Source organism: Spinacia oleracea, chromosome 5 (assembly GCF_020520425.1).
Source record: "Spinacia oleracea cultivar Varoflay chromosome 5, BTI_SOV_V1, whole genome shotgun sequence".
NCBI lineage: Eukaryota > Viridiplantae > Streptophyta > Magnoliopsida > Caryophyllales > Amaranthaceae > Spinacia > Spinacia oleracea.
The window spans coordinates 3,511,627-3,532,360 of record NC_079491.1 but is presented as its reverse complement, the minus strand read 5'-3'; the positions used below and the strand labels follow the sequence as shown (position 1 = coordinate 3,532,360).

The 20,734-nt window shown below is 33.8% G+C and overlaps 1 protein-coding gene across 3 annotated transcripts; it reads right to left on the bottom strand.

The window, feature by feature from the left end:
* Window positions 1-2,426: 2,426 nt before the first annotated feature.
* On the bottom strand, window positions 2,427-19,194 carry LOC110783531 (lysine-specific demethylase JMJ31). Of its 3 annotated transcripts, XR_008921033.1 has the most exons (16): window positions 19,003-19,191; window positions 18,806-18,883; window positions 17,115-17,198; window positions 16,848-17,012; window positions 16,227-16,295; window positions 15,998-16,124; window positions 14,474-14,546; window positions 13,855-13,971; window positions 12,859-12,978; window positions 12,724-12,742; window positions 12,056-12,140; window positions 11,595-11,971; window positions 10,835-10,950; window positions 10,654-10,747; window positions 9,144-9,343; window positions 2,427-2,575 (listed from the first exon to the last, which is right to left on the bottom strand). XR_008921033.1 is itself a non-coding variant. In XM_021987882.2 (15 exons), the coding sequence occupies exons 1-15, from the start codon at window positions 19,090-19,092 to the stop codon at window positions 9,299-9,301; spliced, it is 1,659 nt and encodes a 552-aa protein (XP_021843574.1). In that variant the 5' UTR covers window positions 19,093-19,191; the 3' UTR covers window positions 8,968-9,298. The 3 variants fall into 3 exon arrangements, 1 of the variants encoding a protein (XP_021843574.1); XM_021987882.2 differs by lacking the exon at window positions 2,427-2,575 and having other exon boundaries at window positions 8,968-9,343; XR_008921034.1 differs by lacking the exons at window positions 2,427-2,575; window positions 9,144-9,343 and having other exon boundaries at window positions 10,835-10,945; window positions 19,003-19,194.
* Between the last annotated feature and the right edge of the window lie 1,540 nt (window positions 19,195-20,734).

Genomic DNA, 20,734 nt, shown 5'->3' with positions numbered 1-20,734 from the left:
AGGTTACACAAAAAAAAATATAGATTTGAGTAAAGAGCAGCATTTTACATGCATGCATGGTAAAGTTGCAGGTACATGATCTAAGCTAGAAAATGACGATGTATATAATATGATAATATATAAAAGTGATGGTCCATACATATAATATAATGTAAAGTTATAGATCTAGAAAAGTTAGCATGAGGAAACTAGTGATTTCTCTTGAGTTACAAGTTAGAAAGATGTGGATAAAAGCCTCTTAATTAATTAATTAATAACACAATATGGAGTACAATTATTGGTTTAATAATGTGATGGAAAGTATTAGGACCACTGGACCAACATACTAGGAGTCATGCCAAAAGGTTCACATGTTCGATACCACAAAAAACACATCGATCAAACTAATAATTAAAGGTCACGGTTTTAAATAGTAGAATAAAATATAATAGGAGTACTAATGTACGATCGAATAATGATAAAATAAGTCAGTTCAGCAAAAATAATTTTTTTTAGATAATTTACACATATAAATAAGTTCTTTTCGGTATGGAAATTAGCTAAAAGAGAGCCTTAAAATATGAATCTTTTATTTATACAAATATTAATCTAAAAAATTTATTTAATTTATACATATAAATAAGTTCTTTTCGACATGGAAATTAACTAAAAGATAGCCTTAAAATATGAATCTTTTATACAAATATGAATCTAAAAAAATTATTTAATTTACACATATAAATAAGTTCTTTTCGGCATGAAAATTAACTAAAAGAGAGCCTTAAAGTATGAATATTTTATTTATACAAATATGAATCCAAAAAATTTATTTGATTTCCATGCCGAATTTATTGATAAATTTTTCAGATGATTTACACATATAAATAAACTCTATTTTATTTATACAAATATTAATCTAAGATAAAAGTCAAAATAGTGCAATTATTATTTTAAAACGATGAAGATATACATGAAATAATATTGATATAAAGAAGGAGACGAGTTTGTTAATTACATGCAAACATCAACGTCGATCAAAATGAAATGGTCAATGAAATGATATTGAAAAGAATGGAGAAAATGAAGTTGGTGGCTTTGTATATTTTCCAAGTAGTCTATTATATTCCAGGCTTTTCTAGCCATAAAACAGGAAGATTTGAGCTTTTTTTCTTTCTAAATAACAAGATCAAGTAGGCCGGTGGCGGGGATAAGGAAAACCTCGTTTTCTTTAAATGGTCAAGGATCTATCGCATTTCATACGTATATGAACTGGATTTGACTTTTCATTGAAGAGATTTGACTTTTCTTTAATTCATTAACATACTCTCTCAGATCATTTTATTTACCCCGTTTAACGGAGAACGTTTTAGGTCAAATAGAGCAAGTAAATTGTTCACAATTTTTTTTTCCTGGGGTGTTACTACCCGGTTAACCCTTACAGTTAATTCAGACTCAGGGCGAGTTCTGGGTAGGGCGCGCTGACAATCCCTGACCCGACTTGATAACTCGACTCGAACCCGACCTGATCGTTACTGAGAGAAACCTGAACTCGACCTGAACCGAACCCGACTGACCTGAAGTCGACCCGATTTGACCCATTTATCACATTAAGTTTTACAATATTTATGATATTTTTTGACACAACCCGAAATCAACCTGAAACCAAATCCGAACCTGACCCATTGACCCGAATTGCCACCCCTAGTTCTGAGTGAATAGATTCTAGTCCTCTCCCAACTGTTGTTGCGGGGGATCGAAAACGCGGTTCTTCCTATCAAGCCCAGCCTTAATCACCACTTAATCAACATGCAATTATATTGGTTAGTAAAAATAATTGTTTACATAAAGAGTAGCTTCATTCATTCATTTGTTCATAGACATCTAGAAAACAAGGGTTCGAATCCTCTTTATCCTAACTCATATGCACATACTTGAATCAACAAGAGATTGCCAAACTAATGTTTAATTTTTTTATCACAAATTTTGTGAAAAAATCGAGTCAACGTTCAATATGGAAAAGAGTAGTATAGATAGCTTAGTAGCTTAGTAATCAGTTCCCCTATAAAGGGATGTATACGCATGACATACACTTTTCTCCTTGGAATTCATGCGTCGAAATTCAGTTATGTTCAAAGTTCAAACTATGTTGCATGCACTAAGCTATTACTACCACTAACTAGTTAGCCACCTTCTCTAGTCCCTACTCCAAACAAGTTGTAGATAAATGTGTAAATGGTCCATAAAGCAAGGTTTAACAAGCAATAATATCCTAATAAATATCAAAGGGTAATACTTAATTAAAAGAAAATAATATAAGGGTTTATTTCAACTTATTTCAGCAAAAATAAGTTTAGATAAGTTAAGTTCAACAAACATAGGTTTATTTACGAACAATTTAACACATAAATAAGTTCAACAAAAATAAGATCCAATAAGCTAATTTCAGCCAATTATCGAAAAAACAATTCAGCCAATTTCGGTTGAATCAAATAGGAGGTTAAGTTTCATGACTCAAGATCCTACAAATTGAAATGAATTCTCCTGACATTAAGGACTGGTGAGTTCAAGAGAACAGGGTCATACTCTCTATGTGATCCTGCAAGGATAAGAATACGGATTAAACAGTCGCTAACCATTAAAATGAATAAAATTAATAAATCTCATAATTAGACGCATGAACTTATCTTATCTGAACTAATCTGAACTTATTAAAACTTATCAAAACTTATTTTTGTTATAAATTGTATTTGGTCAACCCTTATTTTTCCTGAACTTATCTTATATAAACTTATCTGAACTTATCTAATATTATTTTTCCTGAAATAAGTGAAAATAAGGTGAACAGAACATCGCTTTATAACAAAACAAGAAGTTTATGGTTAGGTTGATGGGGAAACAACTATTCAAATACCTAGAGATTCAAAGTAGGTCGTAGACTATCCAAATCATAGATTTATAAGAAAAATAAAGGAATGGCCAACTTTTGTGGAATGTTTAAAAGAAAATAAAAGAGTGAAAAAGAAATAAAGAATTGGGTATATCCTATAGTTTGTAGGATGATTCTACCAAGCGTGTGTTTATACCTATTGGTCCAGGACATAATAAGTTGAAAGAGATGAAGTGAGAATTAAAAGAAGAAATAAAGGTAAAATAAAGGAAATTTTATATCATAATTTTTGTGGAAAATCATATTTTAAAACCTTTATTTTGTGAGAAAATACCTTATACGTAGTATGTTAATACGAAAATAATTTTTTATAAACATATCTTAAGGTCGAATTTCAGCCAAGAAATCAAGCCTTCGGGCATTAACTCTCACTTTTTCCCTCCAACTGTGTGAATAAATTACACGATTAACAATTACGGAGTACCATAAGAATAGATGCACTTAGGTATAGGGAAAATGTAGGATCAACGCCCAAACACTTGAGTTTTTGGCCGGAATCCAACCTCAATGTCTGTTTATTGAAAACTACTACTCCCTCCGTATTTTATTAAAGAATACACTTTTTATAAACCATTATATTTTACTAATAATACTTCCTCCGTTCATAAATACTCGCAACATTTGTTAATTTCACGCATGCCAATGTACAATTAGATCGTCAATATCTTAAATTCTCTTTAAGCAAAAATTAAAAAATTTTGATATTTTGAAAATACGTATTGAGACGAATCTAACATCCCACATGACTATGTTTTATTTGATATATAAATCACCAACAATAGTCAAAGTGAATTATGTGAATAGTATAAAAATATCAACTGTTGCGAGTATTTATGAACAGAGGAAGTACACTTTTTTTTTTGGCATGTCATGGTCTCCATTTCCAATTATATTAATATTTCTCTTTTTGTAATCCTCACACGTTGACACTTACTCGCATCATCTTTTACTACATGCAATAAACAATTCATCAACTATCCCACTTTTATCTTATTTTAATAAATTAAAATCATTCTCCTAAATCTACGTGCCGTTCAAAGTATATCATTTAACGGATGGAGTATTACTCATTACTCACATACATAGTATAAAAGTTTTTTGAGGTGTTTTTTCACAAAATGTGAAAGATATAAGATCTTTTCTCACAAATTTTTTCCTATAAAACAGTAAAATACGTGAAGTACAGAATAAAAATAAAGAAAATGTCAAAGTTTAATTGAAAAGATGATAAAGGAAATGTCAAATTTTGTGCAAAAATCCAACATAGCTTTTTGCTCTTAGACATAGATGACCCGGACCCCCCTACATGATTGATTACTGCTTAAATATCAGGTGATATGGGCCATATGGTCCATCCATGATCCATCCACATTATATTATTTAAATATCACGGGTCTTTTTTATTTTTTGCTACAGAAAACCTGAAAAAGATCTATCATACTGTAAGTAATTAGGTTATTAGGGTAGGGATCAATGATGGATGAGAGACTATCTTCGAGCTTGACTAAGTTAAATTCTGGTCAAAACTCGACTCTATAGTAACTTTTGTGACTTATTTATCCCTTGGTAATTAAAGATATGGCCTGAACTTATTAAGGGTAATATCAAACCAGTTTAGGGCCCAAAAACGTTGATACACATGAAATATCATAGAGTGTGGATCTAAAGGTAACAAGAGGCATTTTCAACAGGTGTGAGAAAAACAAAACAAAAAATGAGTTAGTACTTTAGGGAGAAAAAAAAGGCAAGAGTCAAACTCTCTAATTGAACAATGGACCTAGTGGCATACTACTCCCTCCGTCCCATAATATAGTGTCCGTTTGACCAAAATCACGGTTATTAAGGTAAAGGATAACATTGATAATAAAAACAATAATGATTTGTACTTTCAAGATAAAGTACATGTTAGTTGGCAAAAATGGAGAGATAAATTATAGATTAAAGGTGTGTACATAATAAATAGGCCTAAAAAGGACAAAAATCAAGCACATGGGTTGAATAAAAGTCAAAAAGTACAATTTTCAAAGTAAAAATTAATGGTTTAAAATAGAAATAGGCACATCATTTAGGGACACCATTTTAGAAAAACAGGCACTATATTATGGGACGGAGGGAGTATTAGGCAAGAGCTGTCAAAACGAGTTTGCGATGTATCAATCGGGTTGTTTTAGGCGGGATCATTGTGTCATACAGAACAAATCCGGCCATATCAAACCAGTTTAGGGCCCCAAAAATACACATGAAATGTCATTGAGTGCATATCTAAAGGTAACAACTAATAAGAGGCATTTTCAACACGTCTGAGGAAAACAAAAACATGAGTTCGCACTTGAGGGAGAGAAAAAAAAAGAGGCAAGAGTCAACTCTCTAATTGAAGTTACAATGGACCTAGTGCATGAGTAGTGGCATACTATTAGTCAAGAGCTGCCAAAACGAGTTTGCGGTGGATCATATCAGGTTGGTTTAGGCGGGATCATTGTAACGAATGTGGTCGGATCAAACCGGTTTCTTTTATAGCTCTAAACTATTACTACTGGTTCAGTGGTGATTGAGGCTGAACTTGATATGGAGAACCCATGTTCGATCCCCCGCAACAACAATTGGGAAGGGACTGGAACCTATCCACTCAGAACTCGCCTCGAATCCGGATTAGCTTTAAGAGTGAACCGGATGGTACACCCAAAAAAAACTTAGGTTCCCTGGAATAAAAGCTAAGAAGAGAGCTCATCCAATTAAGAGGCATAACAAACTAAATTCACTCTTTAGAAGTGTGAATACTCATTGAAAGGGAAAAGGCACATATACGTACCATTTTCATACTCTTGAAGTAAAAAACAGAGAACAAAAATCTTCAACACTGTAAATCACATCTGCAACACTAACAGAAGATAACAAATTCAGAACTAACCCATTCATTCACAAGATGGTTCAGAGAACAGATTCAAGGTCCTATATTATACTCCCTCCGTCCCTTAATACTCGCACCGTTTTGACTTGACACGCTTGCTAATACACAATTTTGACCACCAATATCTTTAACTACATATTATAAAAACTTATAAAAATATTTATATTTTTAAAATATACTCCCTCCGTCCCGGAATACTTGACCTGTTTTCCTTCTCGGGCCGTCCCTTAATACTTGACCTGTTTCTAAAAATGGAAATATTCTAACAATATTATATTATTTCTCACTCCATCCCTATTAACCCACCTACCCCCCTACTCCACACAAAAAATAATTAAAAATTCAACATCTACTCTCCCCCAACCCCACCTCTTAACCCACCTCCCACTAACTTCATTAAAATAATACCCTACTATCAACTACTACCTATTAAATTAAATAAGTCAATTCAAGTTCCTTAAACTCTGTGTCGGTCAAACCGGGTCGAGTATTTCGGGACGGAGGAAGTATATTATGATGAAGAAAACAATATATTGCATACTAACATTTGTTTTCATATACTAGAAATAAAATAAGGTCAAAGTAAATTAAGTGAATAGTGCAAAAAGTCAAAACGGTGCGAGTATTAAGGGACAGATGTAGTATATACTGTTCGATCTCGTCAGAATACGGCATAATACAGTTTAAGTTAATGCAGGCCAAATCTAAAGACTCGAAGACTTACCCACACAAACTAACAAGGACATGGATACATGTGACAAACTTCTATCAGAGAAGACTGTAACAAAAAATTGTTGAAAACACCGTAAAAAAAATCTGGTATTTGTAAAGGTTAAAACTGATATTTATACTGAAATGTGATGTAGTGTGTTCTTTAGGAAAGTATACATGAATGGAAATTGCAGCCTTGCAAAGTTAAGGTAAAGAATAGTACATACTCCGTACATAACAATTTTCTTACTAGCTCATTTTGGTTTGACGTAATACATTTTCAGTGAAAAATGATTTTTTTATGGAAGACATTTTTTAAGGAAAAACACAATTCCAAACTAGTTTTTCGCTATTTTGGTTTAGTTTCTTACAAGAAACCAAAATAGAAAAATGAAAATGGGAGAAGATGGGTGACGATTGATGGGAAGGAGGAAGAAGAAGGTAAAGAGGAAAAATGAAAAAAGTGGTTTCCTTTCTTTTCAAATGGAAAAAGTTTTTCCACCTTAAAAAGATTGTTTTCTGGGGTTGTTTTTTCGGATATCAGATACGTGGCAACACACATATCAGCTAAAAGATAAATAGTAAAAAAAAATACAATTCAGTTAAAAAAGATACCATTTTTATTTTAAAAAGTACATTTTTTGTCTTTTTCTACTTTTGTCTTATGCTATGGAATGCATTAGCAATTGCAAGCGCATATCAGATATGAAAAAAATACTTCCTCTTTGTTTTCTATCCTTTGCGAAACCAAAACAATGTAAAAATGATGGAAAAGAAAAAAAAGTCATTTCCATGAAAATATTTTACACCAAACTAAACGGAGCCTATTTTATTTATAGTATATAAAAATAAGTGTTAGCATATAATATATTGTTGGCTTCATCTGAATATATATTTTGAAATAATATTTAAAAAAAAAGTGCATTGGCAAGCGTGTCCAGTCAAACCGTTGCGAGTATTCCGAGGCGGAGGGAGTACTTCATAATCGTAATAAGATTGCATTCAAAGTTAGTTAAATAATAAGATAAAAACGAATTATGAAACATAGAGAGTATCTCTTGTTTGACATCCCTACCTATTTTCTGTGTTTTATGAAACGGTTACGGGTCTGGTATAAACGGATAATTGCACATGCAGACGAAAACAAAAGGCTTGAATTGTACGGAGTATTCCATTTCTATTCCCTTTCCTAAAAATTTCTACAAGTATAATCATAATATGTCATCTTCAACCAGGGAATCTCATTTTCTTATGGCACACGACGTCCTTTCCCTTTGGCTCCCTTTTCTTCTTCTTCTTACTTCAAATCATAATAATTACACTCCAAATTCCTTCTTTTTTTCCATACTTTGTTTTTATGTCTTTCCCCATAAAACACTCATCTTTTTTTCAAGTCATTGAAAAATCAATTGATGCTTTCTATTACTTCAGCAACAACATTATGTCCTTACTTGTCCTCATTTTGAGAACAAACTGATGACTCTCTTGACCATTTCAAACCAATGATTTTGGTGATCAATGCTTAATATATACTCCGTACCAAGAGATATGTGCATGTTATATACTCCGTATCGATTATATGTCACGTTATCTAACTTATCCTATATTAATCGAATTTATTAGTTATTTTAGTTGTAAATTGAAACTTAATAGACCTCACATGAACTTATCAAACAGAAACGGAAACGTCCTCGATTTCTGAACAAAATCAAATAATCAACCCAATTCGTGAGTCTTACTATAACTACCACCATAAGGTCTAGTACTCAGGATTCACACATATACTGAAGGGAACAGAATACATATATACAATTTTTATTTTTATTTTTATTTTGGCAATTATAAAAAATTCCTCACTTCTCTTCCGTACACGTCCAAAACTTCAAAAAAATTACAATATCCCATGTTAGTTCTAATTTACACCCACAATTAGGGCTGTCAAAAACTGACCCGATCCGAGCGACATCCGACAAAATTTGATGAGACCCAGAAAAAATATCACACATTCAATCCACATGAATACAATGACCATGCACAAAACATTATCCGATTATACCAAACCTGTAACCGACCGAAGTCCCGATTTGAAAGCCCTACCCACAATAATAATTCCTCTTACAATCTGAATAATAACTTCTAAACCATGTTGCTCTTAACCTCCCTACATTGCCGCACGCCTGTATACATGTCATTCGGCTCATACCCAAGTCAACATGGGTGTGATCCATCAAAAAAGTTAAAAACCTAGATGCATCAATGTCGGATCGACACCATATCTGAGTCCGGCATTTTCGACGAGTCTAAGTAATAGAACTCTTGAACTAAATTGTTAAGTACACGTAAAAAACCTAGTGAATTGATGATAACAAGCTAAATAGCTAATACTAACATCAAGTGATCAAGTAAAAACATCAACAGAGACTCATAGAATCATTTTTTTTTTACTGTACTCAACACAGAAAAGTGAAAATTTTGAATTATACAGCAAGTTCACAAGCATTTAAATATCTATAAATAAATTAGTGGAGTATTCAAACTAGAATCATGAATATTCTACAGAGGAGGAGTATAATGTAAATTATGTAATGAGTGACTCACATGTGAAAGTATGCCGTCGCAGAGGACAAAGAAAATCAACTGTTTAAGCACTTGATCTTACTATCCATCCATCACAGGCAAGACCAAAGCTGTCGGAAAATTAATCAGTGCCTCATCACTCATCAGAGTGTCTTAAACTGGGACCCACCTCAGTGTCACTCTCTGACTCCCATGTATAGTTGCAAAACATTCTTGAAAGCCTACAAAAGAGCAACTTATACATCTTAATTGTATGTTATAGCAAAACCAAATCTTGTTTTGTTTGATTTAATAATAATAATTGAATTCTGGTTGCTAATCATAAGCATGTATAGTTGCAAAATATTCTTGAAAGCCTACAAAAGAGAAACTTACTTACATCTTAATTGTATGTTATAGCAAAACAAATCTTGTATTGTTGATTTAATAATTATTGAATTCTGGTTGTTTAACATAAGTATCTTCGAGGAATTCATAATGATAAAAGCAAAAACCAGTTTGGTTCATGGAATTACAAGAAATGGCTTTAAAACATACTCCCTCTGTCCCTTAATACTCGCACTGTTTTGACTTTTTACACTATTCACATAATTTACTTTGACCTTATTTTATTTCTAGTATATGAAAATAAATGTTAATATATAATATATTGTTGGCTTCATCTTAATGTATATTTTCAAAATATTAATATTTTTATAACTTTTTATAATATATAGTTAAAGATAACGGTGGTCAAAGTTGTGCATTGGCATGCGTGTCCAGTCAAAATGGTGCGAGTATTAAGGGACGGAGGGAGTAGAAGTTGAAGTCATAGTTGCAAGGTAACCAACATAGCAAACCAGAAAAAGAGAAGGATGAAAATTCGAAAATCTTGTTTAGTACTTTTACGGCGATCAGAAGTTACGTTAGAGTACGTATGTAGGGTGATACAAATCCGTATGGTAATAATGATTAAAAATAAATGCAACTGTATCCACAGATTAAATTCTATTTCATCAATGAATAGAACTATAGAAGATCGTATACTACATAAAAGTTCTACTCCTATTTGAGCGGGAAAGGATTTTCATATCCGGCTATAAAAAGGTTCAAAGAAATCCAATAACTTGATGAAGGAAAATCATGCAATCTAAATTGACTATGAAGCCTTCTTGTAAATACAGTCAACATTGGTATGGTGTACTTGGAACAAGCAGAAATGACAATTACCAGTTGTTTTCTTAGATATGGATGTACAAATGGGAATCATGTATTGATGAAAATGTATACCCCTTTTACCTTACACCAATTTTGACAAATTAATAAATCAAGCTTTTGATAAATTTAGAAACAATAAAGTCATCCCCAAACAAAGTTCCCACTATGACATATTCTCTTTAATCTCCCCCCCAAAATTTTTATCATACTCAATCCAAAATATCGATGCAGAAACCGTCGTGAAAATACTACCTCTTGCCTCAACAAAATACAGATGCAAAATCAAGCAAAATATGATTCCAGGCTCTTAATACAGGTTTAAATCCGCTCTTACCTGAAGTGCAAATGACTCTTTTCCTTTCAAGATCACATCCATGATAGCAAACTGATCATCAAACACACTGTAAAACCTCTGGTAGAATGCGCTCCTATAATATGCAAGACAAATACCAAATTAGAGAAGATGTAAATTTGACAGAAACCAAACCTAAGACAATTCACGAGTGATTAAATACCGATCTTCTTCAGTCATCTGCTGATCTAACTCCTCAAATTTTCGTGTAAGAACTTCAGCCCCTACTGGCGAAAGCATGTGTAATATCAAAGCCTCTAAGGTTCTGGGGAAACTGTTCTGGAAAAGAATAAAACAAGCGAAAATAAGAAAATGTAACTTGGATAGAATAATTTAACATCAATTTCTTAGATACTCAGTAATTGACATTGATGAAACATCAGATGATCGGTAACCGAATGCACACAAACTTCAATAAATAAACAAAGATAAGTAATTTAATTATAGAGCTTCAAGCAGTTAGTAAAAGAAGAGACAAAAGTTTAAGATCAGAGGCCTGTTAAGGATGCCAGAATATATAATTTTTCCAAAAATGTTCCAAACTTCTAAAAGCTTACTACAAGACAGAGGAAGAAATGAATAGTGGCAAAAACCATTACTCAATAGTCTAGAAGATGAAAAAAAAGCAACCACAATACAAACCAGGATTTCACAAAATTAAGAGAAGACATACGAAGGATGAAGTAAAAAGGATCGACAATGTTGCATAGGAATACTTTTCCAAGGGATAGACAAAGCATGGTCTCTGATGTGAATGATAAATCCAGAATTTAATCACATCCGTAGACCTCGAGTTCTCAAAGTTCAATGGACTTCGTGAAAGTGAAAACATTGAAACGAACAAAAACACAAGGACTGCACAATAGAGCAGAACCACTTTCAACCAGTTTCACTGATACAAGGAAGTAAAGGCAAAAACTCACCACCATTGCCAGACAGACAGTCATAAGATCAATTGGTTCAAGATTCAAGAGGATATTGGCAATGGAATCATCTTCCAGGCTGTACAAGTTAGATACCACCATGTTCTTGGAGTCCTTATCTGGAATAACTCCTGAATCACATTTTGAAGTGCATTGATCTTGTTGAGAGGCCGAATTGAGTGACTTAGTAGTAATCATCGTGTTTTTTCCATCACTATCAGGAATCACTCTAGAATCAGTTGTTGAAGGGCATGGTTGACTGACAGCATTGACCCCGTCATGGACGAGAGAAACAAGTTTGTGAAGAGCTTCAAATGTTGGGGGGCAAAGATCATGAAGTTTGACATTCACATTAAACTTGACATTTTCTTGAATACCTGATGCATGAACAAAAAATCTAATCAGTTACTCTAGAGGAGTATGCCTAGAGATTTTCCAATGTGGAACGAGTAAAAGAAGACCTGGTTTTTCATTGTCAGATGCCTCACTTCTGCAGTCTCTCACTTTACCAGAACCCGCACCAGAAATTTTCGGCAACATCTGATTCTGCCCTATTGGAAAGGAAAGAAGAAGCAGCATGAAAAAATTGTCACCATAAAATGTTGTAATGTTGCAGAAACTGCATTTGTAAAACAACGATGCACACTGGGACACATACCAAGAGAAAATATAACACTAGCATATTTAAGATCGCCATTTTTCTGGAAATACATCTTGATTTTGCAGACATGCTGAGGAAATGTATGATATGCATAATCCAACTTTTTTAAAAAAAAGAAGTAAAAAAGGAAATTTGGCAAATGCCTACTAATCAAAGCACAGGACTACAAGGTAATGCAGATGAATTAAAACGGAAAAAAGGATCGGAAGATTTATCACAATTACAAAAAGGAAAAGGCTGAATAAAGCAGCAGATCCAAACAACCCAGAAGCAAACTGATAGAGACATATATTCTGTATAAACCATTCTAAACATCAAGAAATGTACCATCAGTCAAATAAACAACAAACCTCTGCACAATAATGACAAAACTACAAAAGAAATTCTCAGACAATAAAAACACATTCAACTCAAATAAACAGCAAACATGAACACATCTAAGACAAAATGAAGTGGCAAGCTACATACCCTCTCTTTGTCAACTAATCTTCATTCGACAACACCCGTTTCACCAGCAGATACAACATGAGAAAAACACAGAATAAGTTGTAGTTTTTATAATTATCAGATAATTAAAATATGGTACATGAAAAAGTGTATCACCTTCTCAATATTAAACGCAAGTAATATACATCCATATGTTCCAACATGCTAGACATCATGTTAGATTTCCACCAAAAGTTAACAGCAATAGTCAACTGATCACTATCAACTTGATGGAACCTGTAAAATAAGAGACTACACTGTCAAGATTGAGAATACTGTTAAGGAAGTTTATGAAGACAAACATCTATACGGAAATCAGCTCATAGAATAGTCTCACAAAAGTAAAAGTCACAAGCATGTATGTGGCTCTACAAAACAATCCTCTATACGTAGTATTATTGTTATGAACTAGAATAAGGAGAGGTTTATTGTAGGAAATGCATAACTAGTTGTTAGAATTAGCTTAAAGAAGAACGAAGCCAGTTAGTTAGAATAAGAAATACTATACAGGGAGGAGAGTGATCGAGAGAGAAGGCATGAAGAAAATAGTTGAGAGTTTACTTTACTTTATTTTGGGAGTTCCCAGCCCCTCGAACTATTGGTAATTTATGTTCAATATGATGATTTAATTGCATCAAATATTCAAATCACAATCAACTATCAACTTCCCCCAAATTCTCTTCTTCTCATTTCTACAAACCTGATTTCCAGTCTATACTAATAGCTTATGCAATTCCATTGTCCTAACAAATAAGGCCATGTTTCTTTGGACCTAGAAGGCTAGAACATGAACTGTCGTCAGAGGATTCTGCTTGAAAATCTGTTTTTCACCAAGGATGTTCGATGTATAAATCCTAAGCCTCGTTGCAGTTAAAATAAACTTTAACCAGGATATGGCAATCGAAAAGCATAGTTGAGAATCCAATATCACTCTTACACAAAACAACAAAGAAAAAACACAGAATTGTGTCGCAACTCGCAAGAACAATTCAACAGAGACTTGAGTGCCCCTGTTCAAAGCTCCTGACCAATTAATTGCACAGGTGCAATGGCTGTCACGAGGACTATCATCGCTAACTTATATTTAAGCCTGAATATATTTTAAATGCTTACCAGCCTTCGGGAATAAAAAGCCCATCTCCTGCTTGAAGAGTGACTTTCTGGGAAGACTCATGCGCGCGTTCAAATCGTGGATGAAGCGAAAAATCAGGAGAATCAAGAGTGACAGAGCTGTTGGACAAAAAGAAGAAAATTAGAACAAAAAGAACAGAAGATTATGGCACAGGGTTTTGAACTTGTGATAAAAGCATCCTGACCTTCAGAATTTGACAGGAAGCACTGATTTGCTAGTCTCTGTCAGGGCGTATTCATGGGCATTAAAAGTTGACATTGAGTGACCAAATATAAGTTTCCCGTTTGTTTCATTGGATTGAAACAAATGGAGGGCTCTATTACGGCCCATTTACGACCAGGGGAAGATGGAAGTTGGGGAGGGCAATTCAATAGCAAAAGAAAAGTACCCGTATTCCAATAATGACTAGGGTATACGAAAAATTAACAAGGAATATTTTAGTAAATAGTCACTTTATTCTCAATTTATTAACCCTAAGTCCCAAATAAAGGATTGAAATTACCATATTGCTAATCACCAACTCTCACTCTTACTGATTAATCCCCAAACTCCAATTCCAATTTACTCAACACCCCTTAAGTTGTCGTATAGTCCGCATACCTATGATTAGAGGCCTCTCCGTATAATGGCATAGGATACAAGAGCGGGCCAGCAGATGGCGGCCATAGAACAACTGCCAAAAGTAGAATTTCCAGAAGTGAATTAATACAAATAGACAAACATAACAGCATATGTTATTTTCTAGAAAGATCAGATGCTGCAAGAAAAAGTGGAAAAGCTACAATAATTGGCATCTGAGTTTGAAGGGACAAAATTCCTTCTTTCCTAAAAATTAATTAAAATAAAAAAACACCTTCACCTCCAGTGGTTGTTGAATGTAGCCAATTGAACTGTTTTCTAGTGCATAAGGCTTTGATACACACAAAGAAGCACAACTAACATGAGAATCTAAAATTGGTCATTCCTATCTAAAAACCAATACACAAACAGAAAGATAGAAGTTCAAAATACTGTCCATGTGACGAACAATTTTGCTACGAGATATTTGACCTAAAAAAGTTTTAGGCATACGAAAAGGAAGCTGGCGAAATGTCATTAGTCTTAAGCCACAAGCCCACAATAGTGCAGCATTTCTTCCCATCTCCAATATCCACCAATCTCAATCCATGTCATTATTCAGACTTCCTTTCACAAAAATGCCAGCCAGAAGGATGGGAAGATAAAAAAAACTAGTGATAAACAGCACAAGATTATTCCAAAGTCTCCTTTAATTCCTAATATGAATAATATTGGAATTCTATTATTAAAAGAATATATAAAGGAATGCAAGAGGGATGATCTGTCACAGTGTCAAAATCATAGATAAAAAATGCGGTATCGGTCACGGTCGCGGGATCGGTCGCGGAGTCTCGGTAACGGAAATTTGCGTTAGTAGCGGACCATGTCGCGGTTGTCGCGTAGGAATTTGAAATTTGAAAAAGAAGCCCCATGTCATCCCCATTCACTACCTACCGTAGTCCCCCTCCCCTAAACCGTATACGTGACATAATTAAAATGAATTCCTTTGTCTACCTTCTCTCTCCTCACTGGTTTTAGATTTGAAAATGGAGTTCTCTACTCTATTTCAATAAAGTTTCTCCATTTCTTTCCTTTTTCGCTTTCTTTTTGTCGAAAACATGGGAAATTTGGCTGAAAATCGAGTAGATGTGAGGTTTATAACGTTTAATGCGGACAAAATTCGTTCGTATCGGTTGAACCGGCCGAGATCTCGCCGTTTTTAAAAACACCTTTACAACTCGGGATATCTCGTATCGCCAGCCTCCAAAACCTTGTTAACTCGGGCGATACGAGTTAACTCGGGCTAGTTTTTACACCATGGTCAAAATTCAATCATGATAGGGATTTGTTACCCGAAGAGATCAATCAGTCAATACAAATAGAAGGCCTGCCTATTAACCACACTCTTACTAGCAATGCATAAGATCATTTATTAAAGTTGCAGATTTCAAGAGTGTTCGTAAATTTGCACATAGCTGGTGAATCCGTCCACAAAAACAGCAAGTTTCTCAGTAAGCAACAATAATGAAACATAAGATGAAGAAAACCAAAGGAAAAAATACCTACCTCGCTTGCAACCAGCGACTACACATAAAAGGTTATGGTGAGGATCATAGTGGGTGCTCGATCTAGACTCTGCATTATTCATCCACAAATTGATAGAAGATAATTTATTTGGTCCCAAGAAAGAAGGCTGAAAAAAGAAGCAAGCAGTAAGTCTGAGGATACATTCAGAATCAGAACAGATAATAGAGCTGCAAATCAAAACAAACAAGTCGATGATTCATAAACATACTATTTTAATGTCTTCCTGTAAACTTTCTAATTGCACCCTTTCTTCATTCTCCCTGTTCAAGATCGGGACCTGCAGTCACATTTGTTTATTTTCAGAAAGTATAAACAAGATGAGGCCATCACTTCACTGCTCAAAAGATAAAGAGGGTAATTCAAATCCTGCTGAAAACATGATACAAGAGACAGTACAGTACAGTACAGGTAGGAGCAATATAATGACACCCCTGCTTTTCTTGAAAAAGGGTTTGGCTTTAAGCCCTAACCAGCAGTCTAGCATTACCAATCCTCGCAAGGCATTAGGGTTCAGCCTTCAGTAATAGGTGTAATTCTGGTAAATCTGCACAGTATATTTCCCAAAAGAAAGAAGAATACTCACAGAGGTGGATTTGAGACTGAGAATATTATCCATTTAACTCAGATACGGTGATGTAGTCCAAAATTGAAGATTTGGCCTGGTCTGATCACATCTTTTATTTATTTCTTATCTTGTCTGATTGGTGTATCCAAAATTTTCAAAGTATTCCATGTATCCTTATGTTATTGTACTACTATAGCTAAACTGAACTTCTAGTTCAACTACTTATAAATCGTCTACTAGGAGTTCAGGACTATGAGCTTCAACCTGTGCTAAATAAATCTGATCACGAGCATTTGTTAACGAATTGCACAAATCAGCATCGGATGCCACACTCTCAAGTATCTCTGACTCACTGCAGGCATCATGGATTCCATCTTTGTCTGAACCCCTCTTACAAAACTCAATGAATGAAGAAAACGGCAGCGGAACCTACACCATCAACAAGGGTCATGGCTACTTGAGAACCTAAATGAAAGTCCAAAACTATATGTTCAGTAGAAATAGTAAATGCTCAAAGAAATTGCAGAGTACCCTCTCATGGCTTCTGATATCACCATAGAAAACCGGTGCTGATCTTGATAGCATAACCTCCACAATAGCTGATTGTACTCGCTCCTGAAATTTTAATCAGTTGATCATACACGTAGTATATACTTAACATCTTCCCGTGGAATGTTGGATGTATCATTTATTATTAAAAAAGGAAACGAAACTATACAATAATTTACATGACAAGAAGAAAGAATTGAAACAAACATGATGCAAGAAAGATAAACTTTACTAAATTTCAGCATGTAACAATTATTCCACGATTCCACAATCATGTGCTTTCGTTGGTTGTTGAATAAGGATGATAAAAAGTCGAGATGCATTCAAGTATGGGATAGCTTGGTTGATTCAGGCAATCTAGACCCTAACTCAAGCTTGTCAAACTCAAATATTTTAGCCTCATGTTGATACTCTACTCAGAGTGTGAATGGAGCTCAAGTAACATTCTAGTGAATACTTTGTCAAGCTCTAACATTCCTATTTCTAACTTTTCCATTATTATAAGATCCCACAGCCGTTTTGTTAAATCTATTATAGTCCTCACATGTCATTTTATTTACTTAATCCAATTCATATACTATGATTGTGAAAATACTCACAAGCTTTTCAAGTCACAACCACTTACTCATTTTTCAAATCTATTGAGCTCGACTTAACTTGTTAAAGCCCCGAGCTCTCATTAAAACTAAATCAACCTAACATTGACCGAGGCAAAATAGTGTAACTCGCAAACAAGTTAGGCTCATTATGAGTTTATCACTACTAACTAATTATGCATACCTAAATTTCCTTGTTTTATGATAAACTCATTGGGCCTAACACGAGCCCAGACAAGAGAAGAGTCTCACCACATACAAGCCTGATAGGGTTTTATCCTAAAATCGATTGGTAATATGTGGAGTAGTCCACCAATCTTATATGTTAGGCAATCTCCCTCTATTCCTTCAATATGAGATAACTAGTCCAATATTCACATATGGATTATACTCTTAACACTCCAGGCGCATGTCAGACACCTTTATGCACCTTTATGCAGTGTGGATGGGTTACACAATGTCCTTACTGGACTCTCTTAACTTGAGGTTCAGACCCTACTTGGGGCATTCACTTCTATTGCACTACTTGCTCCGAACACATCTTCTACTCTTCTTTACAAATTCTTCAATGGACCCTCCTTTCTCAGGACAGACAAGGGGTCAAGACCGTTGGCTCTGATACCATGATAAACATAAACAATATGTAGGAGAAATTGGCTTGCCTTATATCTTTCACTATTAACACATATTTAGTACAACAATGCCTACAATAGGTGCAATAATAATGCCTCAATAACGCCGATAATAACTTGCAAAACTCCTAAACTTACGCCAACTAGGATGTATGTAATGTTAGTATGTTACATATGTGTTAATAGTTAAAGGTAAAAGGCAAGTCGTTTTCTCCTCCATGTTGTTTATGCTTAACATTTTACTTTGATTAAGAATTAAGACACTGTAAGAATGGTGAAGTTAATCCGACTATTTAATCTTTGTTGCCCGGATTTTCAATTAACAAAATCCAACTAACATTTTACTTTCAATTAACATACAATATACATCGACATGAAAGAATCCAAATATTCAATGCAATTATGTAAACTTGTGAAATTATTTTTAAAAAATCAGAAGCAAAACCTGCAAATAATCGAGACCGCCATTTGTAGGATTCCAGCTCTGGAAAGCTTTCCAATCCTTCACACATCCTCTAAAAACCTTGATTCCACATCAAAATCGGAAACAATAATTAAAATTAAACAAAAAAAACAACAAAAAAACATAATTAAAAAATGAAGAGAGATAAATAGAGTGTTCATGAATTTGCGAAATTATACCGCGGGAACGTTTAGGGGTTCAATTTGAGACTCGAATTCTTCAGCGGAAGTAACTTCATCGAATTCTTTAATTCGCAGTGATTCCTCCATTTTAGTTTTTTTTGTGTCTTCTTCTTCCTTGTGTTGGATTTTCAGTTGCTTAAAGCCTTAAATTGCTTCGCTTCGATTTCTACTGGTCTGAGTTTCTGTAGCTCTATGGGGGAAAAATGATCGTGGGTCACTTTGGGTTATTGGACCCTTTTGGTAGACACGGGTTATTGGGCCTTCCCCGCCCAAATCTTAGTTTGGAAATAAACTACTCCTAAATCCTAATAACGAGGGGTGTCAAATCGGTTATCGGTCGATTACGGGTCGGGTATAATCGGTTCGGGTATAATCGGATCATGAAGTTCTACGAGGCTATTATGCTTATGCGGATTGAATGGATGAAACCTTTTTTTTCGGCTCACTTCGGTTTTTGTCAGAAATCCTGAAATCGGTTGGATCGGATCAGTTTTTGACAGCCCTTGGTAATAACCCTCCCCACTTTAAAAAAAACTTTAAAAAACTTAATATTTTTTAGGAAAAAATGATTTCCTTTCCTCCTCATCTTCTATTTTATGGAAAAAAATCTTAAATAATTAACATATACTCTATAATATTTATTAAAAAGTGCCTAAAACTCCTTGCCTGCTTAATTACTCTAAAAATTACTACAATGGTAAATAATATATTAGATTTTTATATACATAGTATTATTATACTTCCATACCGCTACAACATATTTACAAAACTATATAAAATAATACCAAAATGATATGTGTCACTTCTTTGCGAGTTGCGATAATTTTTCTCGCACATTTTTACTATCAAAATTAGATAAATATATAGTATTAAAAATCAATTAATAATTACTCCATAATTTCAAATGCAATTTTTACAGCCCAATCTGACTCAATAGGAACTGCACTTAGACTTTCCTCGTGAAAAACAAAAAAAATAATGCGTGGGTGAGTCGATGGAATATCTAATAAATCATCTTACTCCACTATTTTTCCCCAAAAACAACTCTAATAAATCTTTTAGCAGAATAAGTAGTTTCTTTGAATTCAATAAATAGATATTTTATGTTTTGTTCATATAACTAATTTATTAGAAAAAATCTACACATGTTTAGAATAATTTTTTTTTTTGCAATAAGTTTTTCGGGGTGGCGTATCCTTAACATTTATCAAAAATTATGTGAATATTTTTTCAGCAACTTTTGTATAAGACCGCCTTTCCGAGAAGACCACTTTGATTGCTTAACTAATCGGTTCCATTGTTGAACTAATTAGTTTCAGTGCTTAACTAATTAGTTCTAGTATTTAACTAATTCATTCCAGTGCTTAACTAATTAGTTCTAGTATTTAACTAATTAATTCCGGTGCTTAACTAATTGATTCCAGTACTTTATAATTGGTTTAATTGCTTAACTTATGCGTAGTATGATACTAATGTGGTCTTTTGTGTAAGACCACCTTATACAAAAGTTTGTAAAAAAAATTATAAAAAATATTAATTTGTGATTTGAAATTTTACTGCATACACTTAAATTTTTATCAATACCAAGTATATTAATCAAAACATTATAAGTAGTATTATTTTTAACTTAAAATATGGGTTTGACATAGATGTTCTATTGACAGAGTTTAGGCCAAAGAACAATATATTTTTTACTCCATATGAATTATTATTATTATTATTGTTATTA